The sequence below is a fragment of the Dromiciops gliroides genome, chromosome 4 (assembly GCF_019393635.1).
Source record: "Dromiciops gliroides isolate mDroGli1 chromosome 4, mDroGli1.pri, whole genome shotgun sequence".
Taxonomy (NCBI): domain Eukaryota; kingdom Metazoa; phylum Chordata; class Mammalia; order Microbiotheria; family Microbiotheriidae; genus Dromiciops; species Dromiciops gliroides.
The window spans coordinates 322,325,133-322,343,987 of record NC_057864.1 but is presented as its reverse complement, the minus strand read 5'-3'; the positions used below and the strand labels follow the sequence as shown (position 1 = coordinate 322,343,987).

At 39.0% G+C, this 18,855-nt stretch overlaps 2 protein-coding genes across 4 annotated transcripts in view; one reads left to right on the top strand and one right to left on the bottom strand.

The window, feature by feature from the left end:
- The window catches only part of MANEA (mannosidase endo-alpha), a 77,925-nt gene extending 67,319 nt beyond the window's left edge, over positions 1 to 10,606 (bottom strand). The window contains exon 1 of the mRNA XM_044000783.1: positions 10,487 to 10,606. The gene's annotated coding sequence lies outside the window, so the exon portion shown is untranslated. The remainder of the gene's footprint in view (positions 1 to 10,486) is intronic.
- On the top strand, positions 10,561 to 13,652 carry LOC122753409 (phosphoglycerate kinase 1-like). Of its 3 annotated transcripts, none has more exons than XM_044000788.1 (2): positions 10,561 to 10,718; positions 11,210 to 13,652. In XM_044000788.1, exon 2 carries the CDS (start codon positions 11,278 to 11,280, stop codon positions 12,529 to 12,531), a length of 1,254 nt encoding a protein of 417 aa, XP_043856723.1. In that variant the 5' UTR covers positions 10,561 to 10,718; positions 11,210 to 11,277; the 3' UTR covers positions 12,532 to 13,652. The 3 variants fall into 3 exon arrangements, with proteins under 3 accessions (XP_043856723.1, XP_043856722.1, XP_043856721.1); XM_044000787.1 differs by having other exon boundaries at positions 10,621 to 10,718; positions 11,213 to 13,652; XM_044000786.1 differs by lacking the exon at positions 10,561 to 10,718 and adding an exon at positions 10,731 to 10,955.
- Positions 13,653 to 18,855: the final 5,203 nt, after the last annotated feature.

The window sequence follows — 18,855 nt, the reverse complement described above, 5'->3', positions numbered from 1 at the left end:
AACACTCCCTGAAGGGAGGTTAAAGGGCACCTCTGGACCGCTAAGCTCTCGAGGCACTTCTGGAACGCCAACTCTAGAGTGACTTCCAGAATGAGAGTTCGCTCTCTGGCTGGTGACTGAGGTCCTGATGGCATAAGCAACCTTAGACTGGCGGGCTGTTCAGGTTGGTGAGTTACTTACTGAAAACCCTAAATTCCTTTGAACCAGCTTAAGCTAAATTTAGAGTTAAGAGCATTTCTCTGTATTTCTATTTTCCTATTTCCTTATCTTTGATTTTTAATAGTTTCACCTTTGTTGTTTAATTAATTCCCAAGTAATAAGATCTGATCCTTTTGTTAACTAAAGCTTAGGGGCTCCTTTCTTATTGACCTGGGAGAAATATCTAAATAGGGCAGTTCAGAGGGGAGGTTAAACCTAAAAGGGTCCCTCATATTTCCGGGACCCCAATATTAAGGCAAATCACCCAAGTAGCTCTCAGTATATACAATTTTGGCCCTCACAGCTCAATGTTTTAGCCTGTTAAAATCTTTCTATATCTTGACTCTGTCATTCAATAAATGATTAGCTAGCCTTCTTGACTTTGTGTCAGAGGTAATTTTGATAAGCATATCATTTATGTCTTTATCCAGATCACTGATAAGAATGTCATATAGCATAAGTCTAGGCACAGATACTTAAGGTATGTAGTGGGATCCCAAGAAACCTGAAGATTCCAACCCTCAAGGAATCCTTAAATTTTCCCAAGGGAAAAACAGCTCTGCCTCCCACCTCAGGAATAAGGTATGGGTGAGGGGGGAGACTGGGAGCAGTTTCTGCTAACCCCCCAACTCCCCACCTCAGAGTTATATTTTAGATCTTGCTCTTTCAGTAGCCTTAACTTTCTGAACCTCTGAAACACCTGGGTTTCAACAAACCCTTTCCTTCCACTCTATTTCTTTTTTGGGGACCAAATTTTTTTTTAAAAAAATAGTTTAACAACATTCATTTTTAACTAGTTATTGTTATTTCCATTTACACTGTTATGGTCACAGTTTATGGTCACAGTAGTATCACAAACAGAACCAGATTCCTGTGAACCCTACTGACTCAGAAAACCAAAAATTGACATAATCTATGTTGTATTGTATCTCTATGTATTTTGTTAAAGATTCACAAGTTACATTTAAATCCAGTTCTCCTAAGCCCGAGTTCAATGTTGGACTATATATTGTTTTTTTGCCTCTGCTTAAATCATTCATTTTGCATCAATCCACCAAAGCCTTTGACACTCTCTGTATTCTTCTTGTAATTTCTTAAAATACTGTAATATCCCATTATAGTCAAATCTACAATTTGCTTAGCTATGACCCATTCAATAGATGGGCATATATTTTGTTTCCTACTTCTTTTCTACTAAAAAAGTGTTACTATAAATATTTTGGCTACATCATTTTAAACTCAGGATCATGAAAAATGTCAGGCAAAAATTTGTGAATTAATATTAAAATGAACCTTGTGCATTTTCATTTCTTTTTCTTTTTTCTTTTTTTTTTTTTTGGTGAGGCAATTGGGGTTAAGTGACTTGCCCAGGGTTACACAGCTAGTAAGTTTTAAGTGTCTGAGGCTGGATTTGAATTCAGGTCCTCCTGAATCCAGGGCCAGTGCTCTATCCACTGCACCACCTAGCTGCCCCTTCATTTTCATTTCTAAAGATGGGAAAGACTGGTTATCTACCAGATGCTATTGCTATTAAGAAATATTCTAAAATTTCAAATTATGTCATTTCATCCGCTTTGTTTTTTTTCCTCCACTGTTTCTATGGCCAAAACCAATTCAACATTTGGTGTGAGAAAATAATTATTAATTATGGGGGGAACACACACACACACACATACTGGATGCTTAGCTCAGGAACCTTAGCTGATCTCTTTTTCTTTTTTTTTTTGGAATAAAAGTATTTTATTATTTTCCAGTTACATGTAGAGATAATTTTAGCTGATCTCTTTCAAAGCTAGCCCAAGAAACAATAGAAATCAAACTAAGTAGAGATCAAAACCATATGTATCTGAAAGTGCATTTGCCCTCAGGGGTCTGTCTTTCACTAGACCCTGACCTCATCAAGGTAGAGCTCATTTTAATATGGACCATGCTCAGGTCACTTCAACTAACAGAATTGAATGATGCTAGTCAGTTAGCTTTGATCAGTGTGTAAGAGCCACCTCTTTTGGCAGAGGAAAAAGACTGAGATTGAGGTGAATGCCATTCTGGGTGGTGCTGGGCTGGCCGAGGAAGGCTGTCTCTAGGTGATGGAGGACTTCTGAACTCTGCTTGGAGCAATGTGCTGAATGAGGTGAGTAGAACCAAGAGAATATTGTACACAGTAATGGCAACATTGTGTGATGATCAATTGGGATAGACTTAGCTCTTCTCAGCAATGCAATGATCCAAGACAATTCCAAAAAACTCATGATGGAAAATGCTCTCCACATCCAGAAAAATAACTGTGGGGTCTGAATGCAGACCAAAGCATACTATTTTCACTTTATTTGTTGCTCAGGTTTTTTTTGTTATTGTTGTTATTGTTTTTTCCTTCTTGCGGTTTTTCCCTTTTGTTCTGATTCTTCTTTCACAACATGATTAATGTGGAAATATAACCTACATCAGATTGCTTGCTGTCTTGGGGAGGGGAGAGTGAGAAAAATTTGGAACTCAAAATCTTACTAAAATGAATGTTGAAAACTATCTTTACATGTGATTTGGGAAAAAAGTAAATACTATTAAGGTCAGAGAAATAGGTAGTATCAGAGCCTACATTCTCATTCAAGTCTCACCAAACTTCAAATTCAGGACTCCTTGTACTACCTACCACCATATTGCCTTTCTAACATTATGACATTCTCTCACATTACCATCTAGTATAAATTATAAACTGCTTGCTAGCATATTCCATACCAAATTGATCTCCTTGTATCCCACATAGCAACTAACAATGCCTTAGACGCTGGATATTGTCAATAATTTTTAAGTAAAAAAAATTTTTTTTAAAATAAAGAATAATTTTAAAGTGAATAATTAACTGTTGTTTTTGTCTAAATTCCCCCCAAAAGCACAACCAAACAAGCAGTGTACAGTTTTTAAAATTCTCAATAGATTGGTATTCTAACTTCTAACTTCAGTGATCATTTACATGTGTGTGTGGAGGGGGGGGAGGCTTACCATAAAAGCAACCATGAAAATGGAAGCTAAAGATGGTATTTTTTAAAATTTTTTTGGGGGGGTGGGGCAATGAGGGTTAAGTGACTTGCCCAGGGTCACACAGCTAGTAAGTGTCAAGTGTCAGAGGCTGGATTTAAACTCAGGTCCTCCTGAATCCAGGGTCAGTGCTTTATCTACTGCGCCACCTAGCTGCCCCTAAAGATGGTATTTTTTTAAAATATATGTTATCATTAGTTTATAATTTTCATAAAAAATAATTGTTTTTAGGATTCCAATAGTCATGAAACAATGTCTCAGAAGACCTAAAGCTGAATATCTATCAATAGGAATTAGACAAGCTCATAAGAATGAGTGCTCTACAACATACTACAAAAAAAGCAATTATACAGGAGAGGTATTTTTTTTTAAAGGACTACATCTCAAATATATATAAGATTAAAAAAAAATTGGATGGGTTGAACAAATTGTATAGTGAAAAGAGAACAGAATTTAGGAGTCAGATGGCCAGTGTTCAAACCTAGCTCTACCATTTACTACCTCTGTGACCTTCGGTTAAGTCATTTAATTTCTCTGAAATAAGATTTTCTCATCTGTAGAAAGTTTTAACAAGATTATCTCTTAGGTCACTCACAGCTCTATGATGCTTTAAAATTCTAAAAACAAGGGCCAGCCCACATGCCCTGCTGGCATCTCATTATACCAAGGAAGATTCTCAGCTTTCAAGATGAACCCCCTGGGACATTACAGGACAGCCTGTAGATGAATCATAAGGATGGGCACACATACATGGGTTACAATCTTAATTTCTGAATATAATATTCATATCAGTATGATATTGGCTATAATGGAATGTCATCTAAAGGTAAACATTTTTCTTAGAAAAGAGTATTAAGAGGCAGCTAGGTGGTACAATGGATAGAGCACCAGCCCTGGATTCAGGAGGACCTGAGTTCAAATCCAGCCTTAGAAACTTTTCACTTTCTAGCTGTATGACCCTAGGCAAGTCACTTAATCTCAACTGTCTCACAAAAAAAAAGGAAAAAAAAGTGTATTAAACTGTGCCCATGAAGATGCCTACATGAATCGAAACAAGTAGAAGGCTTAAAATTTGGAATATTTTTCAAATGGTATAATAACTCAATTTGCCAAGTATTTATTGAACATCTACTATATTCAAGGTACTGTACTAGGCAGGGGAAAGGGGAATAGGGGGATATGAAGCTGAACAAGACAACATACAACTATATTTTAGGAATCTTGTAACATAACACTTTGTCTATAACAATGACATCAGAATCAGATGAAATTACTTTGGTTATGGCATTAATGCTAAATAATTCTTATATGTGGTAACTAAATTAATCATTGGTTAGAAAACTCATTAACTAGAAATTCTAAATAAATGAAAATTTATTTAGGCTTTTTGAGATACTAATGAGGAGGAAAACAATTGTATCCATTTTAATAGAATAAGCTGTAAATAGCTCATTTCAAAAAAGAGGCAATTTTTTTTTTAAACTAGCTATTCTTATACAAATAGCATTTAGAAAAACAAAAACACTGCACAAAGAATTGGCAAAAATCACATCTATAACTGATGCTAAACATATAATATAGAGACCTGGGTCCTCTCAGGGCTTCATTTTTTTACCTGTAAGATAAGGGGCCTGAACTGGGAAACTAAAATTCTTCATCATTAATATTATAATCACTCTAAAACTCTGATTCTATAATTCATTCAATTAGACTCAAATCATTAAGAACCTAAGCCAAACATTGTTTGTTACATTAGTATTTTGTTTTTATACTCAATTTTTCCCCCTAGGTACTTTAACTAGTTTTACAATATAATTAGTTCAACAACATTTAGTTAACAAACACATCTTGAACATGAAACTACAGAGACCTGGCTTAGGTACTAAAGGAGCTATAAGTAAAGGAACTTAAAATTTAGTAAGATAAATTCTATATTTATTTGAATATACCTTAAGTTAGAATATAAGTGCGTAACACAGGTAACAAAAACATGTTAAAACAAGTGCCTGTGAGAAAATAATGGGATTTTGGCAGATACTCAAAGGCTCACCTGGAGATTAATCTAAAGTGGTTGCATTAAGTGAGAGTGATTGACTTTGCTGATTAGCCTACTTCAAATTAGATTGTAACCACACCTGGCTGACCCTTAAGAAGCTAAGGACTTTGAACTCAACTGAGACCACCTTCAAGTCCAGTGAACCAATGGATTTGGATGACGTCTACCAATCAGCTTGAAGCAGTGAGGACTGCCTCTGCTCCAGATCTATAAAAAGCCTTCCACCCTCATTTTGAGGGGAGTTCATGATTGAAGCAGGCTCATGGTAGAGGACTTGAGGAAGAACCAGACCAGGCTGGAACTCTAGGCTAGATAGGCCTTTTCTTAACTCCACGTGTTCTCTTTTTTCTAATACCTAGTATGCTTTAATAAATGCTTAATGCCCAAAGACTAGTGCTAAAGGTTCTAATTTAAGGCAACCACACATTAGATTTTATATATACATACATATATATGTATATATATATATATTTTTTTAATTGGAATCATGTTTTTACATCACCCATATTTCTTTCTTTTTTTTGTGAGGCAGTTGGGGTTAAGTGACTTGCCCAGGGTCACACAGCTAGTAAGTGTCAAGTGTCTGGGGCCAGATTCGAACTCAGGTTCTCCTGAATCCAGGGCCGGTGCTTTATCCATTGTGCCATCTAGCTGCCCCCACACATTAGATTTTTTAGACATCACAGTTAGATTTTAAACATCACATGCCTAAGGAGGGAGGTTTCACTAAAGAGTTGTCACTTAATCTGGATAGACAGAATTTCAATAGATAGGAGAAAAGAAAATGATGTAGGGTGAAACCTGTAGAGAGAATCCCATTTTACAAAAGGAAATTGAAAAACACCTGTATGCAACAAAGTTTCCTTTATCTTAAATCTTTTCCTCTGCCAGTCCTGCCATCTACTAGCTATTATTGAATGTGGCTCCTCCATGATGATACAGGCTCCCCTGCCACCCTTTCCAATACTGGAATCACCTTTACTTAGTCTCCTCAGTTCAGCAGGAGAGTTGGAATACTCTTTGCCAATTCCAGATTCCCTCTTCTTCCTTTGTGGTGCATGCTATTCATATCTACCAATCAATCAAAATCCAAGTGGCTGTTGTCTACAAACACCGCCCCCCCCTTACTCTCCTTTCTTCTTCAAGGTACCTGGCTTATAATTTTTCTCTCCTCCCCAACTCTTGCCCTTATATTAAAGGATTTCAGCATATGTATTGACTCTTCTTCAAATATCCTAACTACTCAATAGTTCCTCAACCTACTTACCTCCCATGAACTCTCCTCCATTCTACCTCAGCCACACACAAAGATCATACCCTTGATCTTGCCGTCACCACAACAAATTTCATAGGAAATCATACTATACCTCCCTTATCAACTCACTATCCACTCTCCATAGTAGCTCTTACAAATCTTTCATCCTTCCTCAAACTTCCCATGGCTTCACCCCTCCCCCCTCCCCCACCCAGTCTCTCAGCTGAGAACCATGCCTCATATTTTGCAGAAAAAAACTGAGGCCATTCTCACCATTAACTTCCTCTTCTCTCCATCACCCATCACTCTGGTGCCTTCTGCTACTTTCTCCTCCTTCACCTATTTCACATTACCAAGTGGCCTTACTCCTTACCAAAGGATCCCCCCCCCCCAAAAAAAAAGGATCCTTATCCAAAGGATCAAATGGATTCTATCTCCTCCAACAGTCATCCTCACTCTTTCTCTTATTTTCAGTCTTTCCCTCTCTACTGGTTTATTTCCTAAAAACTACAACCATACCCACATCTACTCTCCATCCTAAAATAAATCATCACTTGATCATTCCATCCCTGCCAACTACTCTTCTGACCTCTGCAACTAAATCTCTTGAAAAGGCCATCTATAGTAGATACTTCTACTTTCTCTTCTCTTACTTTCTTTTTAACCCCTTACAATCTGTATTCTGACCTTCATTCCATTAAAACTACTATCTCTGGGCAGCTAGGTGGCATAGTGGATAAAGCACTGGCCCTGGATTCAGGAGTACCTGAGTTCAAATCCGGCCTCAGATACTTGACACTAGCTGTGTGACCTTGGGCAAGTCACTTAACCCCCATTTCCCCGCCAAAAAAAATAATAAGAATAAGAATAAGAAAAACTACTATCTCCAAAGTTACTAATGATCTCTTAGCTGCTAAATCCATTTCTCCCATAGTCAATCCAAAATTTTTCCAACACATTTGAGTAGGTTTGAAGTCTTAGTGAAATTTTCAACTTAAACAAGTGAGAAGAAAAACTATTACTTTTTAAGATATGTAATGTTAAGTTTGAGGTTTTTGTACTGCCATCATTGTAGATCCTAAATAATGTATGAACACTGAACTGAGAGACTAGCTGTTAAAAGCTGTAACAAAAGTAATTTAAAATTCATTTCAGAGACAAAATAAATGTTTCAAAACAGAATTAGATGTTTAAAAAGAACTTTTTATACAATGGTTTCAAACTTTCTTTTTTTTATTCAATTGCATACATTTTATGACTTTGACAAAGATTGGAAGGGATGAGGGCAAGGTAACCATTACCTACTGTGACAACTAGCACTGGTGGAGAGCTTGTGGAGAATAAGGCTTTCAAGTTTATTTTTGATTGAAAAATTGATGTGTCTATTACTTAAATCCAGAACAATAATCACAACCCTTAGGAAAGCCTGACTTTCTATAACACTACTTAGTTCTTAATGACACAGTCCTCATGGTAATGCTTACATTAACATTTTATGAAGAATTATTACAGAGACCATTGTCTAGCCAAAAACTAAAGGGAGAATTCACCCTGAATATTATGTTTTATCTTAGTCACCAAGTAAACTATGGATATGAAAACAATAAAAACATTTTCAATATGCTTTGAAGTCCTGAGCTTTGGACCATCCTCCCCTTTATAGCCCAGCAACACAATAGGCAAGATCCAGAACTTAAATAAGGTCAACATCAATGTCCCTAATAGTGTCTTATAGTTATGTAACAGGAAAATCCCTATTATCTATGTTATAATAGTAAAGCTGGTATTTTCTAGTCTTGTTTCTTAAACATTCCCATTCTATTCTTATATTTTGAATGCTTACAAAAGAAAATCACAATTTTTAAAAATCAGGATTTTTTTTCAATACTGAAATAAACCCAGATGTCGGTAGTTTTGTATACATCATACTTAATATCTTATCCCAACTACTTTTCAATTCATAAAATAGAAACTAGAACCCTGGCAGAAATATAGACTAACACTCTGAGTTAGAAGATAACTCAGAGATAATCTAGTCCAACCTATTGTTGAACAGGAATCTCCTCTTTATAATCAACAAGTGGTTGCCTATTCATTTTGAAAAAACAAAAACAAAACTTCACTAAATCTCTCCTGAAACAGTCTCTCACTATTTTTGGAATTGTTAGAGAATTTTTCCTCATCTTGAGCAGTAATCTATCTCTATACAATTTTTAGTGATTACCCTTAGTTCTGTACTATTGGAGCCAACAGAATCTAATCCTTTTTCCAAATGACTCTGGTTTCAGATACTTGAAGAACCGTCTTACCTCCCCCTCACCCTCCCCCCCTCCCCCCCACCCCCCACCAAGTTAAAAGATTTGAATTAGCTCATAGGACCACAGGTCAGGTGTAGGAGGGGGCTTCAGAAGTTTTCTCAATCAACCCTATATTTTACAAATAGAAAACTGAAGCCCAGGAATGGCTTTGCCAAAAATCCGGCCAAGCGTTTAAGTACCTGATTTGGGATTAGAACCCAGGTTCTCTGATTCTAAACCTACCAGCCTTCCTACTCCATCACGTTTGATCTCCAGGGTCTCTTCCAAGCTGTAAATGCTGTGTAATTTTCAAATTCTATTACTGGGCAAAATATTAATTTTATGATTTAAAATCACTTATCCAGAGCATTACCTTTTTTGATTCACTGAAAAAAACACCAAAATATAAAACAAACTGGTTGAGTCATGACTAAATGGAGTTTGTTCCATATTTCAAAAACCATTTATTAATTCCCTTGTTTCTAAAATGCAAAGGTTATGATATGCACTTAATTTCCCCAGCTTCTAGTTTGGTCCTTCCTATGCACTTTTCTCATTCCAATAGATACTATGTTTGTGTAGCCGCCTATCTCTGAACTAGTTATAAGCACCTAGAGAACAAGGACCTTAATCAAGTTCCATGCAAAATGCCTTGCACTTTCTTGCTACCTGATAAATGTTAGTGGTTTCTTCCACACAATTGTAATTTGTCTTAGCAGACAATGCTAATCAAAAGACTTCCAAGCGTGATAGCACAGGAAAACTTCGACCCATTGGATTCCTCAAACCACCAACTTACTATTTCAAGAGAAATTCTGATCTAGGATGGGGGATTTGTTGCTACCAATTTTGAAGGGGAAAAACATATTAGTCACAAGAAACAGGTTGTGGGCCATGACGTTTCCCCTCTACTCCCAAGGGAATTCTCAACTAGGAACAAAATTCCCTGGATGGGTCACCTAATAATTTCAGAAGTGAACACTAGGGGGAAGACGTCTCGAATCCCCAATTAGCTAAAGTCATATACAAAAGCAATAACAGAGATATGTCTTAATGGACACCTGTACATTATGGAGAAGGGGGTGGGGCGGGAGGAGGCAAAAACAAAACTGAAAACTGAGTTTCAGAAAGGGGTAGAAGGACAAGAGGTGTGCCTTAGGGAGGTGAGAAGTGATTACAGAGATGTGAAGAGGGGAGGGAAGCAGCTAAGAGAGAGCAAAGGAGAGAAGAGAAGGCAAAGAGAAAAGGAGGAAGACTTCAATTTAAGAGAAGGGAAAGCGCTCTTAACAATTCCAAAGTAGAAGGGCTTCCTTCTGGACATATTTAGTTGCCTATTATTGACGTTTTTCAAACTGCAATGAAAGGAGGGAAGATAAGAGGAAGGAAAGGAGGGAAGGAGAGGAAAGATGGGAGAAAGGACGGAAGGATGACAATCCAAAGAGATGAGGGAAGAAGTCAGAGCTGGCAGGAGGCCACGGGGTTTGCGGGATTCGGCCCAGACTCCCCCAGCTGCCCTAAGGATGTTTGGGGGGTAAGGCTAGGAAGCACTTAGGAAACTGAGCAGGAGGTCGGGACAGCATGCTGACAGGGGGGCACCGGAGGTCACTGTGACCCAACCTCCGGCAGCTCAAAGTCCCCGCTACTCACCAGTTCTGGAGGTACAGAGAAATCGCCTACGCCAGAGAGAGAACTACGGAGAGCCGGAGGAGACAGTCTCAAACCCTTCCCGCGGAACTAAGCCGTGGCCCCTCCCCCACGGTCTCCCAGGGTACGCGCACGGCCAGACCCTGGCCTTACCTCCAACATAGGCCCCGCCTCCTCGTGGGCGTGCGCGGGAACGCGCTTTGCTGGGTCAGAGTCATTGCTAGGAGCTTAAGGGGTGAGTGGGGCTGGCTGGCGGCTTGTTTGAAGAGTTGGGGGAGGAGGAGGGTTTTGTGTGTTTGTGCGTAGGGACCCGTCAGGAGGACAGGAGGACTGAAGGTCGGGCTGTCCTAATGATGAGAGTTTCCCACCTCGAGGCCGACGATTTTAGAGCCATGGCCACCTGGGTGGAGCCCTGCGCGAGCCCCGACAGTGTGCTAGAAACGGCCGCCGGGTTACAGTTGGGTTGGCTCTGGTAAGAGTCGGTCGGTGACTCCCCTGCTTCAGTCCCCACCATGGCCGCGCACGGACCGTCTCAGCAAGTGCTGGGGCGCCTTTTGGTTCCTGTACACAGTCCTTAAGATGGCAGGACTCCACTTGAACAACTTCTTTAGCGTTTCTAAACACATTCTTGGCGATTTGTAGAATATACATATGTATATTTTTACCTTAGAAACAAAGTTAATAGAAAGTCAGAAAAAACGTTGACTATGTATTATTTTTCTTTAGAAGTAGGTTGCAGCAGAGTCAGCAGAAGGAGCCCCGTGGACCATCCTGCTACGGATGCCCCAGAGAAGATGTCTCTTTCCCAAAAGCTCACATTGGACAAGGTAGACGTGAAGGGAAAGCGGGTTGTCATGAGGGTGGACTTCAATGTGCCCATGAAGGACAAGCAGATCACCAACAACCAGAGGATCAAAGCCGCCGTCCCTAGCATCAAATACTGCCTGGATCACGGCTGTAAGTCGGTTGTGCTCTTGAGCCACCTAGGCCGGCCCGACGGCGTCCCCATGCCAGACAAATTCTCTTTGGAGCCCGTGGCAGCCGAGCTCCAATCCTTACTTGGCAAAAATGTTGAGTTCCTGAAGGACTGTGTGGGACCCGATGTGGAGAAAGCCTGTGCTAACCCTGCTGATGGTTCTGTCTTCCTATTGGAGAATCTCCGCTTTCATGTGGAAGAAGAGGGGAAAGGCAAAGATGAATCTGGGAAAAAGATCACTGCTGATCCAGCCAAAGTAGAAGCTTTCCGGGCATCCCTTTCCAAGCTGGGGGATGTCTATGTCAACGATGCTTTTGGTACTGCCCACCGGGCCCACAGCTCCATGGTTGGAGTGAACCTCCCCCAGAAAGCATGTGGTTTCCTAATGAAGAAGGAGCTAGAGTATTTTGCCAAAGCCCTGGAGAACCCAGTGCGACCTTTCCTGGCCATCTTAGGTGGAGCTAAAGTTGCAGACAAGATCCAACTGATCAACAACATGCTAGACAAAGTCTGTGAGATGATCATTGGTGGTGGGATGGCTTTCACCTTCCTTAAGGTTATCTCCAACATGGAGATTGGCAATTCTCTATTTGATGAAGAGGGAGCCAAGATTGTTAAAGACCTGATGGCTAAAGCTGAGAAGAAGGGTGTGAAGATAACCCTACCTGTTGACTTTGTCACTGCAGAAAAGTTTGACGAGCATGCCACAGCTGGTGAAGCTACGGTGCAGTCTGGCATACCTGCTGGATGGATGGGCTTGGACTGTGGTCCCCAGAGCAGCAAGAAATTTGCTGAAGTTGTGGCCCGTGCCAAGCTAATTGTGTGGAATGGTCCTGTTGGAGTGTTTGAGTGGGAAACTTTTGCAAAGGGAACAAAAGAGCTAATGAACAATGTGGTGGAGGCCACCAAAAACGGCTGCATCACAATCATAGGTGGTGGGGATACTGCCACCTGCTGTGCCAAATGGAACACTGAAGATAAGGTCAGCCACGTGAGCACTGGAGGTGGTGCTAGTCTAGAGCTTCTGGAAGGCAAAGTCCTCCCTGGGGTGGCTGCCCTGAGCAATATCTAACAGAGTTTTCCACCTGTTGGTTCCTGTACACAATCCTCCAGACTGCAGGACCCAACTTTACCTTCTTTAGTGTTTCTAAACACATTGTTATGATTTATAATATATATGTGTGTGTGTATTTTGCCCTTACAAAGTTAAAAGAAAGTCCAAAAAGCTGTTGACTATGTTGTTTATCTTTTTAAATAGATTGTACCATTCACCTTTGTTAGTACATTAGTGACTCTTTTTTGTCACTACAGTATGAAAACAAGATAAAACCTTGGTTTTTTCCACTGTTGTGATTTGTAGAATATATATGTGTGTTATATATTTTATCTTCATAACTGAAAAAGTTAAAGGCGCTATTAACCATATTCTTTTTCTCTTTTGAAGCTGTACAATTCAGCTTTGTTAGTATTGTAACCACTATTTTTATCACCACCCATGGTGTAATGGTGTAGAAACAAGATGATTACTATTTAAGAAGGGAAGGTTAATAATGTTTTGTTAAGAGAAGATTCATAAGAGTGCCAACTTGGCTGGGGGGGGGGGGCGCGGTGGCGGCAGCAAGATAGGCCAAACTCCTGGTAACTTCCAAAGAAACTTAAAACTTTTCTGATCCAGATCAGCCACAGCTGAGCCTCAGCTCCTCTGGGCCTAGAACCCGTCTGCCACATGTTTGAGGCTGTAGTACTCCTGTTAACTTCTCTACTACCACCTCCTCCCTTTGTTCCTTTTATGCCCCTTATTTAGCAGGGACATTGAGGGAATCACCTGAGCTTAAAATCAGCTTAATCTCTAAATTTTGGGTTCTCTAGAAAGGTACAAGTGATGTAGATAGGTGATCTGCTCTTTTACATGTCAATTTAAAATTTGCTGTCACAGGGACTGGTGTGATACCTCTACCCCAAAGGTGGCTAACTCCACAGAGACAGAACAATAGGACTTTTTACTGTGAGGTTTATTCATTTTGTGGCCAAATGCACAGTTTTTCCTAAAATAACCCAATAAACAAAATAACCTGAAAGTTATTGATGAGAAAACATTGTCGAGATTTTTTTTTATCCTTCTGTGGAATTACTTATGTATTAACATGATTATTTTAAAGTTTTGGTGGTTGAAATAAACCTGATTCAAAATGAGAGGAAAAGTTTTTGTCTTTCCTTTACCTGCATATGCATACCATCAGTTTGCAAATTTTCCTTATAGTGATTAGCTACATTCCAATATTGGCAAAGGCACTGATTTCATCAAACTTGTTAACTTTAACACTGATGAAAATGTTTTGTTTAATCACCTGAAAACATACAATATTGCTTAAGACTTTTTAAATTATTCATCAACAAAAATATTATAAATAAAATATTAATATTCTCTTTATTAAGAGAAGTTATGTGTATTGTACTTGTTTTCCCTTTATAGTTGATGTTTATAAAGAGCTCCAAACTTTACCAAGCACTTTATATACATATCATTTGCTACAATCTGGTGAGATAGGTGCTTTTATCCCCATTTTATAAATAAGAAAACTGGGACAGGGTAAGTGATTTGTCCAAGTTCCCACAGCTAATAAGTGTCAGAGGTAGAATTTATCCTTCATTCTCTTTTTTAGAGGGGGCAGGAGGGCAATGAGGATTAAGTGACTTGCCCAGGGTCACACAGCTAGTAAGTGTCAAGTGTCTGAGGCCGGATTTGAACTCAGGTCCTCCTCAGTCCAGGGCTGGTGCTTTATCCACTGTGCCATCTAGCTTCCCCCAGAGGAAGAATTTAAAACTGTTTTGGTTTTTTTTTTTTTGGGGGGGGGGTTGTTTGTTTTTTTGTTTTGTTTTTAAAGTGAGTCAATTGGGGTTGACTTGCCTAGGGTCACACAGTTAGTAAGTGTTAAGTGTCTGAGGCCGAACCTAGCTGCCCTATAAAACTAGGTTTTTTCCTGACTCCTAGTCAATTGCTATCTACCCTATTGCCTCCATAGATCACACCTCACTAATGTAAGTATCCAACACGGCAGGACTGCAATCCATCCATGTCTGCTTCTCAATCTACCACCAGGTGTCATCCAATTGGGGGATGGAGAGAGACCTGCCTCTTTATAGCATGTGGGTACCAATGGATCATGAAGGATGCCCATCAGTTAATGCTTTTTTCCTATGAATGAAACTGGCCCATTTTTTTTCTTTTACTTTTTTTTTTTTTTTTAGTGAGGCAATTGGGGTTAAGTGACTTGCCCAGTGTCACACACAGCTGGTAAGTGTTAAGTGTCTGAGGTCGGATTTGAACTCAGGTGCTCCTGACTCCAGGGCTGGTGCTCTATTCACTGTGCCACCTAGCTTCCCCCTCTTTTACATTTTTAGTTGCATTCTTTCATCCTGCTACTTCCATATAATTTTTCATTTATTGTATGTTGGAACTTATACTATCCTTGCTCTTCTCCATTGCCTTTTGAGAAAACCTGAATTTCATTTCTTTGGAGATTGAAATATTCCTTGATTTGCAGACATATAGCAATACTAGAATATTGGTATTAAAGAAATATAGGCCATTGTTTCACTTATAAGCTTGGGGTGATTTAAAAACTGCACTACTTCCCAAAGGCAATCTAGCCAAATTTCCTATCTAATTTTCTAATAAGGTATCTTAAGGAAATGGGAATTGGATTTCAATGGCATTTTATAAATACCTTCTAATAATTATATTATTTAGAGATTTCTGTCTGAACAAATTATTGTAATGTGTTTAGTCAAGGATCTATAGTAGTAATGGCTCATCTATTTTATATGACAGGCATAGTGAATGTCAAGCCAACCTTGCATTTGGACAAACCTGCATGCAAATCCTGCCTCTGACACATATTACCTGTGTAACCATGAGCAAGTCACGTAATCTCTCACTGTACCAATCATCTCAGGCTTTAAATCACAGAATGGGTCCCAGCCAGTCTGCATCAGGAAAGGGAGTTTCCTGTAACAAAATCATGGGACCAGTCTAGGAATAGTTAAGAGATTTATCTAGATTAGAATTCCTTAGATTTATTAATTTTTTTATCCCCAAAGTGATTTTTAAGTATATTGCTTCCTTTTATATTGACACTGTGAGGTTAAAAAAAAAAGGATCATTTTCTCTTTAAATCCCATTTTTGACATTACCTTTAATTTTACGTTGTCAGGCTACTGCCTAGAGCTCTCTTCAAAGCCATAGGATGGAAGATTTTTCAGCTGGAAGGAATTTCAGAGGTGGTCTAGTCATTTTGTACAGAAGGTAACAGACCCAGACAAATTAAGTGAATTGCCAAGATTACAAGGGTAGCAAGTAGCAGAGCTGGAATTTAGACTCAGGTCCTCTGACTCTAAATCTAGCACTCTTTCCACTATGCTATACTGTCACCCTATATGGACCTCGACTGAGCTACATAACAAGGCAAGAAGGCCTGTAACCACAGGGTGCTCTCACCCCCTTCATTCTCTTTTTCTCCCTTCCCCTGGCTGTTTGACTATTCACATGGCTTAGATGAGATAGAGGGCACACATTCTTATTTCTTCAGTTAAAATGGAGGGCCATCAAGCCTCACCATCTGCCATGTCACTTGCCTCTACCTGTCTAGGCCATAACATCTACTCTGTCTCTTATGTCTTACATACCCAACTTACTATCACATCTGACCTACTTGATGTAAAGTAAGCATGCCTCAGTCTTATCAATAATTCCCCTTTTGAATGATTAGGACTTCTTTTTTCCATCTGCCTTGTAGCTGAATTTTCTTTTATATAAGCTCTTTTGGAGTTTAGCTTTTTCTGGTTGTATCCTCAGGGGTTAGCAATTGACTCACATACTAAGCATTTAATAAATGCTTTTTCTTTGTTTCATTCATATATTGTCAATCTGTTGATTGAGAGAGAAGTCTTGTACCACAGGAATTCTTACTCTTAGAGATTGTTATGTTAAAGAAAGCATAGCTCCTTCAGGTATTTATAAAATAACAGAACCATAGACTATCCAGGCTAGAAGGGACTTAATTAGCATTGTTTTTCAACAAATGATCTATAAGAATAATGTCCCCAGTTAATCTATAAACTGGAATTAATACTAATGAGTTTTGAGATTGTCTGTACTATGTGCATACAAAATATTTCTTATATGAGGGTACCTTACCTAATATTATAAATCAGTTCTATGACAACTTGACTTTAGGGGACCCTCTTGGGTCAACCATTAGAACAATACTATAAATGGAAGATATGTTCCTAGACAACCAAAGTTCTAATTATGAAAGTTTGAAATTAGTCTGGACAGAGACTCAACATTATGAAACAGCAGAACAGGAATTGGTCGGAGATAGGGAATGCTTAGATACCTGAGAAGACAAGGTATGATATCCAGGCTCATCAAATCATCAAGCCAATCAGTCTCACCTGAGATTATGCTGGTCCTCAATGGAATTTGGGTTGGGCTTGGTGTAGAGCAGGGGTGGGAATAATTAGTTTAAGGATAAAAATCAAAAGGAATGGAAATAGAAATCATCTGATTTTGTATCTAAACTATAGATAACTTTCAAATTAATTTGGACATTAATTTTTTTTAAAAAAGGAATAGAATTAGTTTCCCGAGATATGAATTTTTAATACTAATTTTTATTCTCTGAACTATTTATTATGGACCAAGTACAAATGAGAATAAAAAAGGCATGAAAATATTACATAAAATGAACAATTTTATTGCCCCTTTAACTGAACATTACTATTATTGATGCCATTAAAAAGGTCAAGAAGAAAAAATTTTAAGCTTGGTTTCAAATAAGGATACAATATGTCACTACTTTCACAGATTTGTGGTTTCATCTGTCTATGTTGCACCATGTCATTCTTGGTAAAATTTATACCCCCAAATAAACTCTGCAATCCAATGACACTGATCTCCATGCTATTCCTTGAAAAAAGACATGCCCCTTGGGGGGCAGGGTGGGAAATGAGGGTTAAGTGACTTGCCCAGGGTCACACAGCTAGTAAGTGTCAAGTAAGTTTCTGAGGCCAGATTTGAACTCAGGTCCTCCTGAATCCAGGGCCAGTGCTTTATCCACTGTGCCACCTAGCTGCCCTCTGACTAGGCATTTTCACTAGCTATCTTCCATTCCTGGAATGTTCTTCCATCTTTTCTGTGCTTCCTGACTTCTATGGTTTCTTTCAATTCCCAGCTAAACTCTGACCTTCTACAGGAAACCTTTCCTATTCCCCCTTTATCTTGTATATATTTTGGTTTTATGTGGATTTTTGCATATTGCTCCCATTAGACTATGAGCTCCTTGAAAATAGGGACTGTATTTTTCCTTTCTTTGTATCCCCAGCACTTAGCACAGTGCTTGGCACAATAGTAAGGGTTTTTGTTTTTGTTTTGTTTTTTTGCGGGGCAATCAGGGTTAAGTGACTTGCTCAGGGTCACACAGTTAATAAGTGTCAAGTGTCGAAGGCTGGATTTGAACTCAGGTCCTCCTGAATACAGGGCCGGTGCTTTATCCATTGTGCTACCTAGCTGCCCCCAATAGTAGATTCTTAATAAATGTTTATTGACTGACAGACTCATCCCCTCCAGCTCCAGTCCCTATAACTGGATTCTTTCTCCCCACTTCTAGAGCCAACCTATTTAATGATAGTTACCTGCCTGTCTAGATTGTCTTCTCATTTCCTATAGTCAGAATCCCAAACATTCTGCTCCACCTACCAGCCAACATATCTGCATCACTGAACCTCTATTATGATAATTGATATCCTGGCTTATTTTGTATTTCTTCCTTTCTCTTGCTTCTTGGACCTCCCTTAATTCCTTTCCCTTTATCTGTGAGTTTGTCTAGTACCTAGATGTTGAACCAATCTACTATAGAACAAGCTCTGAATATAACAAGGTGGCAGATAATAAGTTCAGGTTTATAGACCTTGACTTTGAGATGCTAGTGAAATAGGCATATGTAGTTTCCAGCAGACAGATGGGAAAGGACCCTGGATTTATGGTCAAAGAACCTTGATTTGAACCTCATCTCTTCTACTTATTTGTCCATATAACCAGGAAACGTCAGTTACTTGGAGACTCCTTTTCCTTTTCTTAAAATGATGATACATGAAAGCACATTCCAGCTCTAATTCGCATGATCTAATTGTAGGGAAGAATTATGGTACAATTGTAGGAGCACTGACTCTGGAATCAGAAGATCTGAGTTTAAATTTGGCCTATGCTAGTAACCGGTGAGACTTTGGACAAATCCTGTAATCTCCTTGGGTTTCAGTCTTCCCTTTTATAAAATGAAGCAGGTAAATTAGATGATCTTTGAGAGTCCTTATAGCTCTTGATCTATGATCCTTT